The 16484-nt window shown below is 41.0% G+C and overlaps 1 protein-coding gene across 2 annotated transcripts in view; it reads right to left on the reverse strand.

Moving 5' to 3' along the window:
• The window catches only part of CCNB3 (cyclin B3), an 82607-nt gene that overhangs the window by 43121 nt on the left and 23002 nt on the right, over positions 1-16484 (reverse strand). For both annotated transcript variants that reach the window (XM_066356414.1, XM_066356413.1), the window contains 2 exons: positions 11086-11217; positions 4477-4563 (listed from right to left, as the gene is read on the reverse strand). In XM_066356414.1, coding sequence (XP_066212511.1) covers positions 4477-4563; positions 11086-11181 — 183 coding nt within the window. In that variant the 5' untranslated portion in view covers positions 11182-11217. The remainder of the gene's footprint in view (positions 1-4476; positions 4564-11085; positions 11218-16484) is intronic.

Below are 16484 nucleotides of genomic sequence, written 5' to 3' on the forward strand. Positions count from 1 at the left end.
GGAAGGGAGGAAGGGAGGAAGGAAGAGAGAAAGGAAGGAAGGAAGTAAAAAATATGAATAAAATGTTAATAAATACATATCCATCAATGATTACTTTAAATGCAAATAGTTAAATGATCCAATCAAACTGTTGCTGAACTTTGGGAGTTCTTTATATATTTTGGATATTAAACCCTTATCAGATCTGTTTGTGAATATTATCTCCTATTTGTTTGGATACCTTTTCGTTTTATTTTCAGTTTCTTTTGCTGTACAGAAGACTTTTAGTTTACTATAGTCTTATTCATTTTTAGGGGGAAGCCTTTACTTCCCTTGGCTTGGGGTAAAATTCATAAATTGTTCTCTATGACCAAGGTCTATATGTTTAGTATCTATGTTGTCTTTGATGTAATTTATTGTTTCTGATCTTATATTTAGGCCTTTGATCCATTTTCAATTAGAAGGAATATTTTTAAAGTATATAGTCCAATACTATTTTAAACCTCAGAAGAAAAATTTGTATTTTAAGAAAGGAATTTGTGCCCTGGCCAGGTAGCTCAGTTGATTAGAGCATTTTCTAAATATATCAAGGTTGTGGGTTTGATCTCTGCTCCGGGCACATACAAAAATCAACCAATAAATGTATAAACAAGCATAAGAACAAATACATGCTTCTCTCTCTCTCTTTCTCTTTAAATTCAATAATTTTTTAATCAAAATAAGAATTTGGTAAATCCATACTTATCCCTACCTGTTATTATATACAATGGAAGAATGATTAAAGGAAGTAGAGGTGAATATTTTGGAGGATGGGAGGGGGCTTTCTTTCTAGACATTGTTTATCTGTGCATGCCTTACTCCAATCCCAAATTACTAAGATCATCTATGGGGGTAAAAGCTAGGTTAAATCACACTACAAGTCTTTTCTACTCCATAGCAGTTTTTATTTGGTGAAGGTCTCCCAATTATCCTTTAAAAAACGAAAATAAAATTGTGCTAGGAAAACTGAAAAGCCACATGTAAAAGAATGAAACTTGACTACAGTTTATCACCCTGCACAAAACTTAATTCAAAATGGATCAAAGACCTAAATAATATAATACCTGAAACTAAAAATTACATAGAAGAAAATATAGGTCCTCACTCATGGACCCTAGTCAAAGAGAACAATTTATGAATGTTACCCAAAAAAAAAGGGAAATCAAGACAACAAAAAATGAATGGGACTATATCAAACTAAGAAGCTCCTGCACAGCAAAAGAAACTGACAACAAAACAAATTGGCAGCCTGACCGGGTAGTGGCGCAGTGGATAGAGCGTCGGACTGGGATACAGAAGACCCAGGTTCGAGACCCCGAGGTCACCAGCTTGAGCGCAGGCTCATCTGGTTTGAGCAAAAAAGTTCACCAGCTTGAGCCCAAGGTCGCTGGCTCCAGCAAGGGGTTTCTCAGTCTGCTGAAGGCCCACGGTCAAGGCACGTATAAGAAAGCAATCAATGAACAATTAAGGTGTTGCAATGCGCAACAAAACAAAAACAAAACAAACAAAAAAAACAAATAGGCAGCCAACTAAATGGGAGGTGATATTTGCAAAAAACAGTTCCGATATGGGGTTAATATCAAAAATATATAAAGAATACACAAAGCTCAACATAATCATGTAAACAATCCAATTAAAAAATGTGGAGAGGACCTAAACCGTCACTTCTTCCTACAGGACATACAAATGGTTAACAGATATATAAGAAGATACTCATCTTCACTGGCTATTTGAAAAATGCAAATCAAAACTACAATGAGATATCAACTCACACCTGTTAGCTTGGCTATTATCAACAAGACAGGTAATAACAAGTGTTGGAGAGGCTGTAGAGAAAAGGGAACCCTCATTCACTGCTGGTGGAAAGGCAAATTAGTACTATCATTACGGAAGAAGGTATGATGGTTCCTCAAAAAATTAAGAATAGAACTACTATATGTCCCAGCAGTCCCTCTAATGGGTATCTAACCCCAAAATTTGAAAACATTGATACATTAAGAAACATGCACCCCATGTTCATCACAGCATTATGCACAGTGGCCAAGACATAGAAACAACCAAAGTGTCCCTCGATAGAAGATTGGATAAAGATGTGGTACATATATGCCATGGAACACTACTCAGCCATAAGAAATGATGGCATAGTGCCATTAACAACATAGATGCACCTTGAGAACATTATACTGAGTGAAATAAATAAATCAGAAAAAGCTAAGAACTTGATGATTTCACGCAGATGTGGGATAAAAAACAGACTCACGGACATAGATAAAACTGAAGTGGTTACCAAAGGAAGGGGACAGGGGAGGTGAAGGGAGTAAAGAGAGAAAAATAAAAGGTGATGGAAAATGATTTGACTTTCGGTGATGGGTATACAACATAATCAACAGTTCAAATGCTACAGAAATGTTTACCTGAAACTTATGTACTCTTATTGATCAATGTCATCCTGTTAAACTTAATTTTCTGAATAAAATTTTTAAAAAAGAAATGAAAATAAATCTTCGCCTACTTACATCAGAGATTTGTTATGTGAAGCAGAACACTGAGATCAAACCATTTATTTACTCTGTTCTCCTTCACACCATTCACAGTTAACTACATGACACAGGAAGTGAATGAAAATTTAGAGAATTGGATTCATAATACAATAGACAGATCTAACACAACAAAATAATCCTGGAAGATATCTGAGAAGAACTACTTATTTTCTAAGTGAATAAGCTAAGAAGTAAGTAAACTGTTAGTCTTTTATCTAGTTCATGATAAATAATCCTAGTGAAAATAATTAGAAAAAAGTAATGAAGTTGACCCCAGGGCAAGGGAAGTAAATTCAAAAATAAATGAATGGGACTATATTAAACTAAAAGGGTTCTTCATAGCAAAAAACCATATAGCAAAACAAAAAAAGCAGCCAGCCAAATGGGATTTGATATCCACAGACAATAGCTATGACAAGGGATTAATATCCATAATATATAAAGAACTCACAAAGCTAAACAACAAAAAAGCAAACAATCCAATTAAAAGATGGGGAGAGGACCTGAACAGACACTTCTGTCATGAAGACATACAAATAATATATAGATATATAAAAAGATGCTCATTTCCACTACCTATTAGAGAAATGCAAATCAAAACTACAGTGAGATACCACCTTACACCTGTTAGATTGGCTGTTATCAACAAGACAGGTAATAACAAGTGTTGGAAAGGCTGTGGAGAAAAAAGAACCCTCACTCACTGTTGGTAGGAATGTATACTGGTACAGCCATTAAAGAAGAAAGTATGGTGGTTCCTCAAAAATTAAGAATAGAACTAGAATATGACCCAGCAATCTCCTTACTAGGTATCTATCTAAAAACTCAAAAATATTGGAATGCAAAGACAAATGCACCCGCATGTTCATCACAGCAATATTCACAGTGGTACACATTGTATATATGTACCACATCTTTTTTAACCAATCCTCTAATGAAATACACTTTGGATGGAAACATCCATCCAAAAAAATGGATGTTCCAAGGAAATGGATGTTCCAACTACTACTCAGCCATAGAAATGATAAGATATTTCCATTTGTGGCATGGATAAACCTTGAGAACATTATACTAAGTAAAATAAGTAAATCAGAAAAAAGCTAAGAACTATATGATCTCACACAGAGGTGGGACATAAAACTGATGCTCATGGACATAGATAAAAGTGACGTGGTTACCAGGAGGAGGGGAGCAGACCCAGGGGATTATAGAGAAACAAATGCAGTGTGACAGAAAATGATTTGACTTTGGGTGATGATCACTCAATGCAATAACAGTTCAAATGCTATAGAAATATTTTCCTGAAACCTATGTATGCTTTCTATGTGCGACAGAAACAGACAAAGAGAGGGACAGATAGACAGGATGGAAGAGATGAGAAGCATCAATTCTTCATTGCAGCTCCTCATTTGTTCGTTGATTGCTTTCTCATATGAGCCTTGACTGGGGGGCTACAGCAGACCAAGTGACCTCTTGCTCGAACCAGCAACCTTGGGTCCAAGCTGGTGAGCTTTTTTTTGCTCAAGCCAGATGAGTCCGTGCTCAAGCTGGCGACCTCGGGGTTTCAAACCTGGGTCCTTCCGCATCCCAGTCCAATGTTCTATCCACTGCATCACCACCTGGTCAGGCTGGACTTCATCTTAATGCAAGATCCCATAGTTCTCATATTTATCTTAAAATTTCATACCTAGTAATCTTTCTATTTGCTGCTTACAGAGAGCTCCACCAATTAATCCAAATGTATGTGCTAGCAGAAGAGTCCCTGCAGTCTCTGCAATTGGGTCACTGATTCCAAATAAAATCAGTTCTCAACATTCCAGAGAGGGTCAGAGTTTTGTTAGCTGGAAAGTTCCCTCAAAGAAGAGGTTGTCTAAACCTTATGCAACATCACAGCAGAAGTCTGGACTAGCCTACTCACATTGGTGAGATCATCCAACGCTGATCTCTTCTTGAGTGGTCCCTGAGGTGAAGATGGAGATGTCATTGCTTGGTAATTCTCCTCTCTCTACAAAAGTAAAAGAGGTAAATGAAAACATCTCATTGGGACAGTCTTTCTCAGGGACTTTGGGTCATCTTTGGGGCTCAGTAGGAAACTCCAGAATCTCCAAACAACTGAGGATGCATATAATAAACCCCGATAAACTATGAGAAAAGGAAATTTTGACACTTAACTGCAGCATAGACGGTTTCTGAAGGAGGTTATCATTGATGACGGGGACAAGGCTGAGAGGAGGCAAGATGACCTACAGTGTAACTCGTAGAATGAGCAAAATGGCTGGGTAAAGTTAATTCTCCTCATACATCTCTCATATTTATGGTTAAACTAACCAAGATTAACAACCACCACTAATTTGTAGCAACTCCCAGTCATTCCTTTAACATGGATGCTCTTGGGCAAAACAGATCAATAATTTTACAAATATTTAATAGTCTCTTATATTAATTAATTGATTTGAGACATCCCCAATATGGCAATAACACACATGCCTAGATACTGGTCCAGGATACAGCTCTTTACTAGCTGTTGGCCTTGGACAAGTCACTTAATTTCACAAACTCAATTTTCTTGTCAGTAAAATTGTAATGATGCCTAACTTAATTGAGGATCAAATAAGAAAATACATGTAAAAAAAGTCTATATACTAAATAAATATATAAGTTCAGCAACACCAAACCAGTATTACAACAAATGTTAAAGGGCTTTCTTTAAGAAGAAGAAAAATGTGGCCCTGGCTGGTTGACCCAGTGGATAGAATGCCAACAGATGGACATCCTGGGTTCAATTCCCAGTCAGGACACACAGGAGAAGCAACCATCTGCTTCTCTCCCCTGCCTCACTCCCTTCGCCCCCCAAGCCTGCTTCTCTCCCCCTTCTTGCCCTCTTCCTCTCCAGCAGCCAGTGGTTTGATTGATTTGAGGGTCAGCCCTGGAGACTCAGGATAGCTTGGTTTGTCTGAGTGAATTAGCCTCAGGCACTAAAAATACCTCGGTTGATTTGAGCATCAGCCCCAGAGAGGGGTTGCCGGGTGGATCCCAGTCAGGGTGTATACGGGAGTCTATCTCACTATCTCTTTTTCTCTCACAAGAGAGAGAGAAAAAAAGGAAGGAAAGGAGATGAATGTAGAGAAAAAAAGAGAAAGGAAAGGAAAAGTAAAAAAGGAAAGGAGGAAAGCAAGAGAGAGAAGAGGGGAGGGAGAAAGGAAGGGAAGGAAGGGAAAAAAGGGAAGGAAGGGAGGAAGAGGGGGAGAGAGAAAAGAAGGAAGGGAGGAAGGAAGGAATAGAGGAAGGAAGGAAGGAAGGAAGTAAAAACTATGGATAAACTGTTAATAAATACATATCCATCAACAATTACTTTAAATGCAAATAGTTAAATGATCCAATCAAACTGTTGCTGAACTTTGGGAGTTCTTTATATACAATATTTTGGATATTAAACCCTTATCAGATCTGTTTGTGAATATCTCCTATTTGTTTGGATACCTTTTCGTTTTATTTTCAGTTTCTTTTGCTGTACAAAAGACTTTTAGTTTACTATAGTCTCATTCATTTTGGGGGGGAAGCCTTTACTGCCCTTGGCTTTGGGGTCAAATTCATAAATTGTTCTTTATGGCCAGGGTCCATATGTTTAGTACCTATGTTGTCTTCTATGTAATTTATTGTTTCTGATCTTATATTTAGGCCTTTGATACATTTTCAATTAGAAATAATATTTTTATACCTCACAATCCTATTTTAAAACTCACAAGAAAAATTCATATTTTAAGAAAGGAATTTGTGCCCTGGCCAGTTGGCTCAGCAGTAGAGCGTTGGCCTGGAGTGCGGGGGACCCGGGTTCAATTCCCAGCCAGGGCACATAGGAGAAGCACCCATTTGCTTCTCCACCCCCACCCCCTCCTTCCTCTCTGTCTCTCTCTTCCTCTCCCGCAGCCAAGGCTCCATTGGAGCAAAGATGGCCCGGGCGCTGGGGATGGCTCCTTGGCCTCTGCCCCAGGCGCTAGAGTGGCTCTGGTCGCGGCAGAGCATCGCCCCCTGGTGGCAGAGCGTCGCCCCTGGTGGGCGTGCCGGGTGGATCCTGGTCGGGCGCTTGCGGGAGTCTGTCTGACTGTCTCTCCCCATTTCCAGCTTCAGAAAAGAAAAGAAAAAAATAAATAAAGGAATTTGTGCCCTGGCCAGGTAGCTCAGTTGATTAGAGCATTTTCTAAATATAACAAGGTTGTGGGTTTGATCTCTGCTCGGAGCACATACAAAAATCAACCAACGAATGTATAAACAAGCATAACAACAAATATATGCTTCTCTCTTTCTCTCTCTCTCTCTCTCTTTAAATTCAATAATTTTTAATCAAAATAAGAATTTGGTAAATCCATACTTATCCCTACCTGTTATTATATACAATGGAAGAATGATTAAACGGAGGAGAGGTGAATATTTTGGAGGAAGGGAGGGGGCTTTCTTTCTAGACATTGTTTATCTGTGCATGCCTTACTCCACTCCCAAATTATTAAGATCATCTATGGGGGTAAAAGCTAGGTTAAATCACACTACAAGTCTTTTCTACTCCATAGCAGTTTTATTTGGTGAAGGTCTCCTAATTATCCTTTAGAAAATGAAAATAAAATTGTGCTAGGAAAACTGGAAAGCCACATGTAAAAAAATGAAACTTGACTACAGTTTGTCACCCTGCACAAAACTTAATTCAAAATGGATCAAAGACCTAAATATAATACCTGAAACTATAAATTACATAGAAGAAAATATAGGTTCTCAGCTCATGGACCCTGGTCATAGAGAACAATTCAAGAATGTTACCCCAAAGGAAAGGGAAATCAAGACAATAAAAAATGAATGGGACTATATCAAACTAAGAAGCTTCTGCACAGCAAAAGAAACTGACAACAAAACAAATTGGCAGCCTGACCGGGTGGTGGCGCAGTGGATAGAGCGTCGGACTGGGATGGGGAAGACCCAGGTTCGAGACCCCAAGGTCACCATCTTGAGCGCAGGCTCATCTAGTTTGAGCAAAAAAGTTCACCAGCTTGAGCCCAAGATCGCTGGCTCCAGCAAGGGGTTTCTCAGTCTGCTGAAGGCCCACGGTCAAGGCACGTAGGAGAAAGCAATCAATGAACAATTAAGGTGTTGCAATGTGCAACAAAACAAAAACAAAACAAAACAAAAAAAAAAACAAATAGGCAGCCAACTAAATGGGAAGTGATATTTGCAAAACATAGTTCCGATATGGGGTTAATATCAAAAATATATAAAGAATACACAAAGCTCAACATAATCATGTAAACAATCCAATTAAAAAATGTGGAGAGGACCTGAACCGTCACTTCTTCCTAGAGGACATACAAATGGTTAACAGACATATAAGAAGATACTCATCTTCACTGGCTATTTGAAAAATGCAAATCAAAACTACAATGAGATATCACCTCACACCTATTAGCTTGGCTATTATCAACAAGACAGGTAATAACAAGTGTTGGAGAGGCTGTGGAGAAAAGGGAACCCTCATTCACTGCTGGTGGAAAGGCAAATTAGTACTATCATTATGGAAGAAGATATGATGGTTCCTCAAAAAATTAAGAATAGAACTACTATATGTCCCAGCAGTCCCTCTAATGGGTATCTAACCCCAAAATTTGAAAACATTGATACATTAAGACACATGCACTCCATGTTCATCACAGCATTATGCACAGTGGCCAAGACATAGAAACAACCAAAGTGTCCCTCGATAGAAGATTGGATAAAGATGTGGTACATATATGCCATGGAACACTACTCAGCCATAAGAAATGATGGCATAGTGCCATTAACAACATAGATGCACCTTGAGAACATTATACTGAGTGAAATAAATAAATCAGAAAAAGCTAAGAACTTGATGATTTCACGCAGAAGTGGGATATAAAACTGAGACTCACGGACATAGATAAAACTGAAGTGGTTACCAAAGGAAGGGGACAGGGGAGGTGAAGGGAGTAAAGAGAGAAAAATAAAAGGTGATGGAAAATGATTTGACTTTCGGTGATGGGTATACAACATAATCAACAGTTCAAATGCTACAGAAATGTTTACCTGAAACTTATGTACTCTTATTGATCAATGTCATCCTGTTAAACTTAATTTTCTGAATAAAATTTTTAAAAATGAAATGAAAATAAATCTTCGCCTACTTATATCAGAGATTTGTTATGTGAAGCAGAACACTGAGGTCAAACCATTTATTTACTCTGTTCTCCTTCACACCATTCACAGTTAACTACATGACACAGGAAGTGAATGAAAATTTAGAGAATTGGATTCATAATACAATAGACAGATCTAACACAACAAAATAATCCTGGAAGATATCTGAGAAGAACTACTTATTTTCTAAGTGAATAAGCTAAGAAGTAAGTAAACTGTTAGTCTTTTATCTAGTTCATGATAAATAATCCTAGTGAAAATAATTAGAAAAAAATAATGAAGTTGACCCCAGGGCAAGGGAAGTAAATTCAAAAATAAATGAATGGGACTATATTAAACTAAAAGGGTTCTTCATAGCAAAAAACCATATAGCAAAACAAAAAAAGCAGCCAGCCAAATGGGATTTGATATCCACAGACAGTTGCTCTGACATGGGATTAATATCCATAATATATAAAGAACTCACAAAGCTAAACAACAAAAAAGCAAACAATCCAATTAAAAATGGGGAGAGGACCTGAACAGACACTTCTGTCATGAAGACATACAAATAATATATAGATATATAAAAAGATGCTCATTTCCACTACCTATTAGAGAAATGCAAATCAAAACTACAGTGAGATACCACCTTACACCTGTTAGATTGGCTGTTATCAACAAGACAGGTAATAACAAGTGTTGGAAAGGCTGTGGAGAAAAAAGAACCCTCACTCACTGTTGGTAGGAATGTATACTGGTACAGCCATTAAAGAAGAAAGTATGGTGGTTCCTCAAAAATTAAGAATAGAACTAGAATATGACCCAGCAATCTCCTTACTAGGTATCTATCTAAAAACTCAAAAACATTGGAATGCAAAGACAAATGCACCCGCATGTTCATCACAGCAATATTCACAGTGGTACACATTGTATATATGTACCACATCTTTTTTATCCAATCCTCTAATGAAATACACTTTGGATGGAAACATCCATCCAAAAAAATGGATGTTCCAAGGAAATGGATGTTCCAACTACTACTCAGCCATAGAAATGATAAGATATTTCCATTTGTGGCATGGATAAACCTTGAGAACATTATACTAAGTAAAATAAGTAAATCAGAAAAAAGCTAAGAACTATATGATCTCACACAGAGGTGGGACATAAAACTGATGCTCATGGACATAGATAAAAGTGACGTGGTTACCAGGAGGAGGGGAGCAGACCCAGGGGATTATAGAGAAACAAATGCAGTGTGACAGAAAATGATCTGACTTTGGGTGATGATCACTCAATGCAATAACAGTTCAAATGCTATAGAAATATTTTCCTGAAACCTATGTATGCTTTCTATGTGACAGAAACAGAGAGACAAAGAGAGGGACAGATAGGGACAGATAGACAGGATGGAAGAGATGAGAAGCATCAATCTTCATTGTAGCTCCTCAGTTGTTCATTGATTGCTTTCTCATATGTGCCTTGACTGGGGGGCTACAGCAGACCAAGTGACCCCTTGCTCAACCCAGCAAACTTGGACTCAAGCCAGAGACCTTGGGCTTTAAGCCACTGTTCTTTGGACTCAAGCCATCTACCCTGCACTCAAGCTGGTTGGCCTGTGCTCAAGCCAGATGAACCTATGCTTAATCTGACAATCTGGGGGTTTCAAACCCGGGTCCTCTGCATCCCAGTCCAATGCTCTATCCACTGTGCCACTGCCTGGTCAGGCTGAAACCTATGTACTCTTATTGATCAATGTCATCCCATTACATTAAATTTCTAAATAGAAAAAAAATAAAATTTAATCAATGAACAACTTAATTCATTAATGTTAGTAAAATTCTGATTGAAATATATATGATGATGAATGAATTAAGAACATCCCAAGTTTGGAATGACTATGTCAAACTACCTACAACATCAAAACAGCAGAGTCAAAATGGACCAATTCTTCAAATTAAATAGCCGTAAAAGTAAAAAGTGTTGAAGATACATTTGTTGGCCTAGTCTTCATACTCTCCCCAAGCAGCGTCCTGGAAACATGCTTTGAGCATCTTATTAGAGAAAGTGAGTATGGATATGATCATTAATGAGGGCTGACTGTTGTTTCATTTTGAAGATGTGAAGCATGGCCTTCATTTCAGTCATGCATTTATAGAAAAGGAAAAGTCACACTTTCTTCCCAAGTTCTAATGTGCTGGTCTTCTCCAACTACAAGGGATCTCACCTCTTCCCTCTGTCTCCAATTAAACCACACATATTCTGAAAGATTTAGGCGTGAGAATAGGAACTAAGCCAACGCAGGAAGAGGCTACTCTAGATACTGTTGGAAGAGATTGTTTGCTCTAACCTTTTCAGAGTTGTCATGATCACTGGTCACAATTTTGCTAGACTGAGATTTCTTAGTCTCATGCTTGGAGCTTCCAAGTGGCAGTGGAAGTGGCATCTCTTACAGATTCAGCGGTGTCTATCCAAGGCAGAGCTGTAATCAGAAAGGGACCTCATTAATACACCATTCACCAGAAACATCACAGAATTCTCTGGAGACTCTTCAGAAAACCCAGTCTCTCTACAGCACCCCTAGGAGGAAACAGACTTTGAGTTAGGCAGATTTGGGTTTCAAACTTTGATTCTACCACAGTTAACCTTGGGCAAGTGACTGAAACTTCATGGACTCAAGTTATCTCATCTATAAAACAGATAAATATACCTACTTCTACAGTGCACTGTTCAATTTAAATTGGATACTCTATGTAAAAAGCCCAGCACAGTATCTGCCATCCTCTATGGAAATTGAAATTATGGCCTAACTCCTAGTTTAGGCCTAGGAACACTGGGAACAACTTATGTGATTTACAATGAAAACAATTAAGAATGTGACAGGTCAGCCCTGGCCGGTTGGCTCAGTGGTAGAGCGTCGGCCTGGCGTGCAGAGGTCCCCGGTTCGATTCCCGGCCAGGGCACATAGGAGAAGCGCCCATCTGCTTCTCCACCCCTCCCCCTCTCCTTCCTCTCTGTCTCTCTCTTCCCCTCCCGCAGCCAAGGCTCCACTGGAGCAAACATGGCCTGGGCGCTGGGGATGGCTCCTTGGCCTCTGCCCCAGGCGCTAGAGTGGCTCTGGTCGCGACAGACCGATGCCCCGGAGGGGCAGAGCATCACCCCCTGGTGGGCAGAACATCGCCCCTGGTGGGCGTGCCAGGTGGATCCCGGTCGGGCGCATGCAGGAGTCTGTCTGACTGTCTCTCCCTGTTTCCAGCTTCAGAAAAATACCAAAAAAAAAGGAAAAAAAAAAAAAAAAGAATGTGACAGGTCATATAGCATATAGTATGAAAGCTAGCTGGTAGTATTAATGTTCTTTAAAGGACATGGAGTCCTAGCTACAGCATTTATAATATGCTACAGAGAAGACACAAGAAGGCATACACATATATGCACAATAAGCCAGAGGATATTCAAGGGCTGTGCTCAAGCAGAAGAAAATATAATCCTATATTAATCTTATAATATAAATATGGTAGAAAAAAATTTTTCAAAAGATGAGATAACAGCAGAAGAAACAAATTTATTAAAAAATCACTTAACATATAAAAGTTTGTCATTACAACCCTTAGGATAATCCTACCTTCTCCCCATCTCAGTGTGGGACCCCATTCTATATTTCTTAAGGTTCTTGTAGTTTATGAGCCCTCAATAGTTAGGATACATGTATGTGTCTTACAAGCAACTACATTATTATGAGGAATCATTTCTTTTGATACACAAAAGACAATTCAGCACTCAGATACAACTACCCTTTCAAACTCATTCACATTCAACCTCCAAGTTCAAATGCATTTGACAAAAACCAGATTTCCCTAAGAGATGCCATAAAGGCAATGCAACAAATTTACCTCTAGGTAGCAGATACTTCAGGCTAAAGAAATACAAACACAAATAAATCGTGGGTCTTATCCTAGAAGTATTCACATGCATAGCTCTAGTAGTAACATAAAAATGTTACAATTTCACAAAGGTAAATACAAAGGACTAGAGAAACATAATAGAAAGTCAATACTCTTGTGAGGGAAATGGGGTTGAGAAAGGCTTCACAGTTTATATTTGACCTAGACTTAAATGACAAAGACGTTCCCAAGTAGACCAGGAGCTTCCCAGACAAAGAAAGCTAAGCCTAGGCAGAGACTTGAACATGCAGCGCACAGCAGGTTCAGGGATGTCCAGGTTGTCGGAGTGCAGAGTATAAAAAATGTGCTGGGGAGGAGTTAGAAAGGAGCTAAAAGCTACGCTGGAAGCAGTCTGGTAACAAAGGGAAGCAGAGAAGACTAGGCTTGAGGGGAAAGTTTAAGATAGGAGAAAGGATTTGGGTTTTGCTTTGGATGGAGAAGTATTAAACATTTTATCAATAAGGAAAAGTCAGTATAAGTATGTGCCTTCACATTTATTACCCTGATAAGGAAGAAAAATGTAAGCAAAGTACCACAAAGCTGATTACCTAAACACGACTTCTGCTTCTGTCCATCCTACTTGCAGTTGCAACATATACTGGAATGTACTAGAAATCCCTCACTCAAGTTCCCTTTCTGTAATCTATAAAAACCCTCAAAGAGCGCCAGTCGGGGCTCAGACTTTGGAGTCCTAACTTCACTGGGCCCGCCAGCATAACAAACTGTTCCTCCACCTCTCCGAGTGCCACTTGGTTCCTCTGTCGGCTGAGATTTTCCGTAACATTTTGGTTCCCTGACCAGGAAACCCAACCACGCTGGTCCTTTGTGCCACTGGTTTAAGGTTGGGGTGAGGGGAGTGAACAATAATACTGTCCCAGGGAATGAGGTGGCACGCCTCCTATTCATTTTGACGGGACCTCCTTCTCAGGAGACATTGTTGGCCGCACACCACTGCCCGGCCGGACTCGAAGGAGAAGAGGACTGAACTCATCAGAAGACATCTGGAAAGGTAAGGTCCTGGACCCGACCCTAGTCAGGCCTGTCTACAGATGGAAGGGGAGCTTGATCCCCTCCCAAGGTCTCTGTAGAGAGACCCCAGGTAGGACTCCCTGGGTTAGGGCAGGAATGTGAGAAGCTCTGAGTGTATGTGCATGTGAATGTGGATCTTGGAGGCTTGTCTCTGAGTTTTCAGCCTGTGGCTCCATGGTAAAAACTACAGAGTCCGAGTGGGCTCTAACCTGCGGTTCGTTGTCAACGTCGTAACGCACAACGGTGACTCGTCCCTCTGGGGAACGACCTGGCCCAGGCTTCATACGGGTATACCTTAGCGCCTAAGTTCTCGAGAGAGATGTGGCCAGGCGGGCATCTGAGTGGTCTCTGAAAAAGGGACACCCCACCCTTTGTCTGTTTAGTGACACCAGACATCAGAAACATAAGTAGAATGGGTTCAAAACCCACTGTCTTAGAGTGTCCGATCAAGAATTTTAAGAAGGGTTTTAGTGGTGATTATGGGGTCAAAATGAGCCCTGGAATGCTAAGAACCTTGTGTGAGTTAGAGTGACCATCCTTCAACATCAGCTGGCCAAAGGAAGGAACATTAGATATGCCCACGGATAAGGCAGTTTGGAAGAACATCATCGGCAATCCCCGACACCCAGATCAGTTTCCATGTGTTGATTCCTGGCTAGAGATTGCCCAAACCCTTCCACCATGGGTCCAGTTCTGTGTAGAGAAAAAGGGACAGAGTAGGATCTCTGTGGCCCAAGCAAATAAAGACTAAAGAAGCCCTTCCATCAGGGTGATCCAGAAGAACAACTTCTACCCCCAGCCATATGCTCCACAGTTGCCAATGGCACCTCTTCACTCAGGCCTGCCAGAAAGCCCACCCCCCCATCAGTCTCTTCACCACCATCAGACCAGGGAGGAATGGATTCCCCCAAGCAGCCTACCGAAATCCCAGGGACACCCCTAGCAAGACACCTCCACTCAGCGCAGCAAGCTCTCCAGATGCCCTTGTGGGAGACACGGGGACCACCCCAAGTTACAGGTGATGGGACACTTCAACCTGGTAGAGCTATTCTTTACTACCAGCCTTTCAGTACAACGGACTTCCTAAACTGGGAACATCATACTCTAGCATACTCAGAAAAGCCACAAACTCTTATAGACCTCTTGGAGTCGATCTTTCAGACTCATCAGCCCACCTGGGATGACTGCTGCCAACTCTCCTGACACTCTTCAATATGGAAATGAGGCAAGAAATCCTCACAGTAGCCCATAAGTGGCTCGAGGATCAGGCTTCGGCTGGTGTAACAGACACAACAGGCTGGGCTAAAGCTGCAGTCCCCGATTTGAAACCAGACCGGGACTTTAACACCGAGGAAGGACGGGCATCCCTTCAGAGGTACAAAGAGGCCCTGCTCCGAGAAGTCCGCGAGGGATCCAGAAAACCCACTAACACATCTAAAACAGCCTCTGTCACTCAGAAGCCAGACGAGTCACCGAGCAACTTCTACAAATGGCTCTATGAAGTGTTCGGTATCTATACTCCCTTCGATCCGGAAGCCCAGTAAAATCAGTAGGTGGTTAACGCTGCCTTCGTAGTTCGATCTGTCTCTGAAATCCACAGAAAGCTTCAGAAATGAGAAGGCTTCACTGGAATGAATGCCACCCGACTCCTAGAGGTTGCTGCTGAGGTACTGTATACGTAAATCGGGATCTGCAGGCTCAGAAGGAAGCTGATAAGCAAATGAAACAGATTTCCCTCTAAGCTGCTGCCTTTGGTCAGTCAGACCCCACCCGTGGCCAGGACCACCTCAAAAAGGGGTGAAAATGAAACGAACCCTTTTGAAATCTGATCTATGCGCTTACTGCAAGGAGAAAGGACACTGGAAAAATGAATGCCCTAAACGGGGCACGCAATGAGATCGGCACCACTAAGAAAAGGAAAGTATCAGCTGGAGCTGAAGACCAACCATTGATCGGCTTAGCAGAGGAGGACTCAGACTAGGAGAGACCAGGATCCCTGCAACTCTGCCCGAGAGCCCACGGTCAAAATGAAAGTAAGCGGCCAACCAATGACTTTTATGGTCGACACTGGGGCATAGTACTCGGTAGTCACAACCTCAGTGGCTCCATTCAGCAAGAGGAAAGCCACCATCATTGGAGCTACCAGAACCCAGGCCAAACCCCGACCATTCTGCCAGTCACGGATTTGACAATTAGGGGGTCACCAAGTAGTCCATGAGTTTCTTTATCTGCCAGAGTGCCCGGTTCCCTTGTTGTGAAGAGACTTACTGACCAAACTTAGCGCCCAAATAACCTTTAATCAGAAAGAGTCTGCCAGCCTAACTCTAAGAGGCCCAAAGGAGAACTTAATCTTGTCAGTTATGCTGCCATGAGAGAGTGAATGGAAGCTACATACAAAAGAAAGGACTGAGAAAAATCTGTCAGAGTGTTAGGGGTCCTCACTCAGATTGTTGAGCCCTGGCAAAGACCGGTAGTTTACCTGTCTAAACAACTGGACCCAGTGGCCTCCGGATGGCCACCATGCCTCCAAGCCCTAGCTGCCACAGTGATCCTAATAAAAGAAGCTGGCAAACTGACCATAGGCCAGACCATTCATGTCAACGTCCTTCACTCTGTATTAACACTTATGAACAGTCAAGGACATCGGTGGCTGTCCAACTCTCCCCTGACCCACTTTCAAGGCCTTCTCTGTGAAAACCCATGGGTCACGGATGAAACGGTACGCAGCCTCAATCCAGCCACCTTCCTGCCCACCAAGGAGGGAACCCAGACCATGATG

This window comes from Saccopteryx leptura, chromosome X, assembly GCF_036850995.1.
Source record: "Saccopteryx leptura isolate mSacLep1 chromosome X, mSacLep1_pri_phased_curated, whole genome shotgun sequence".
NCBI classification, from domain to species: domain Eukaryota; kingdom Metazoa; phylum Chordata; class Mammalia; order Chiroptera; family Emballonuridae; genus Saccopteryx; species Saccopteryx leptura.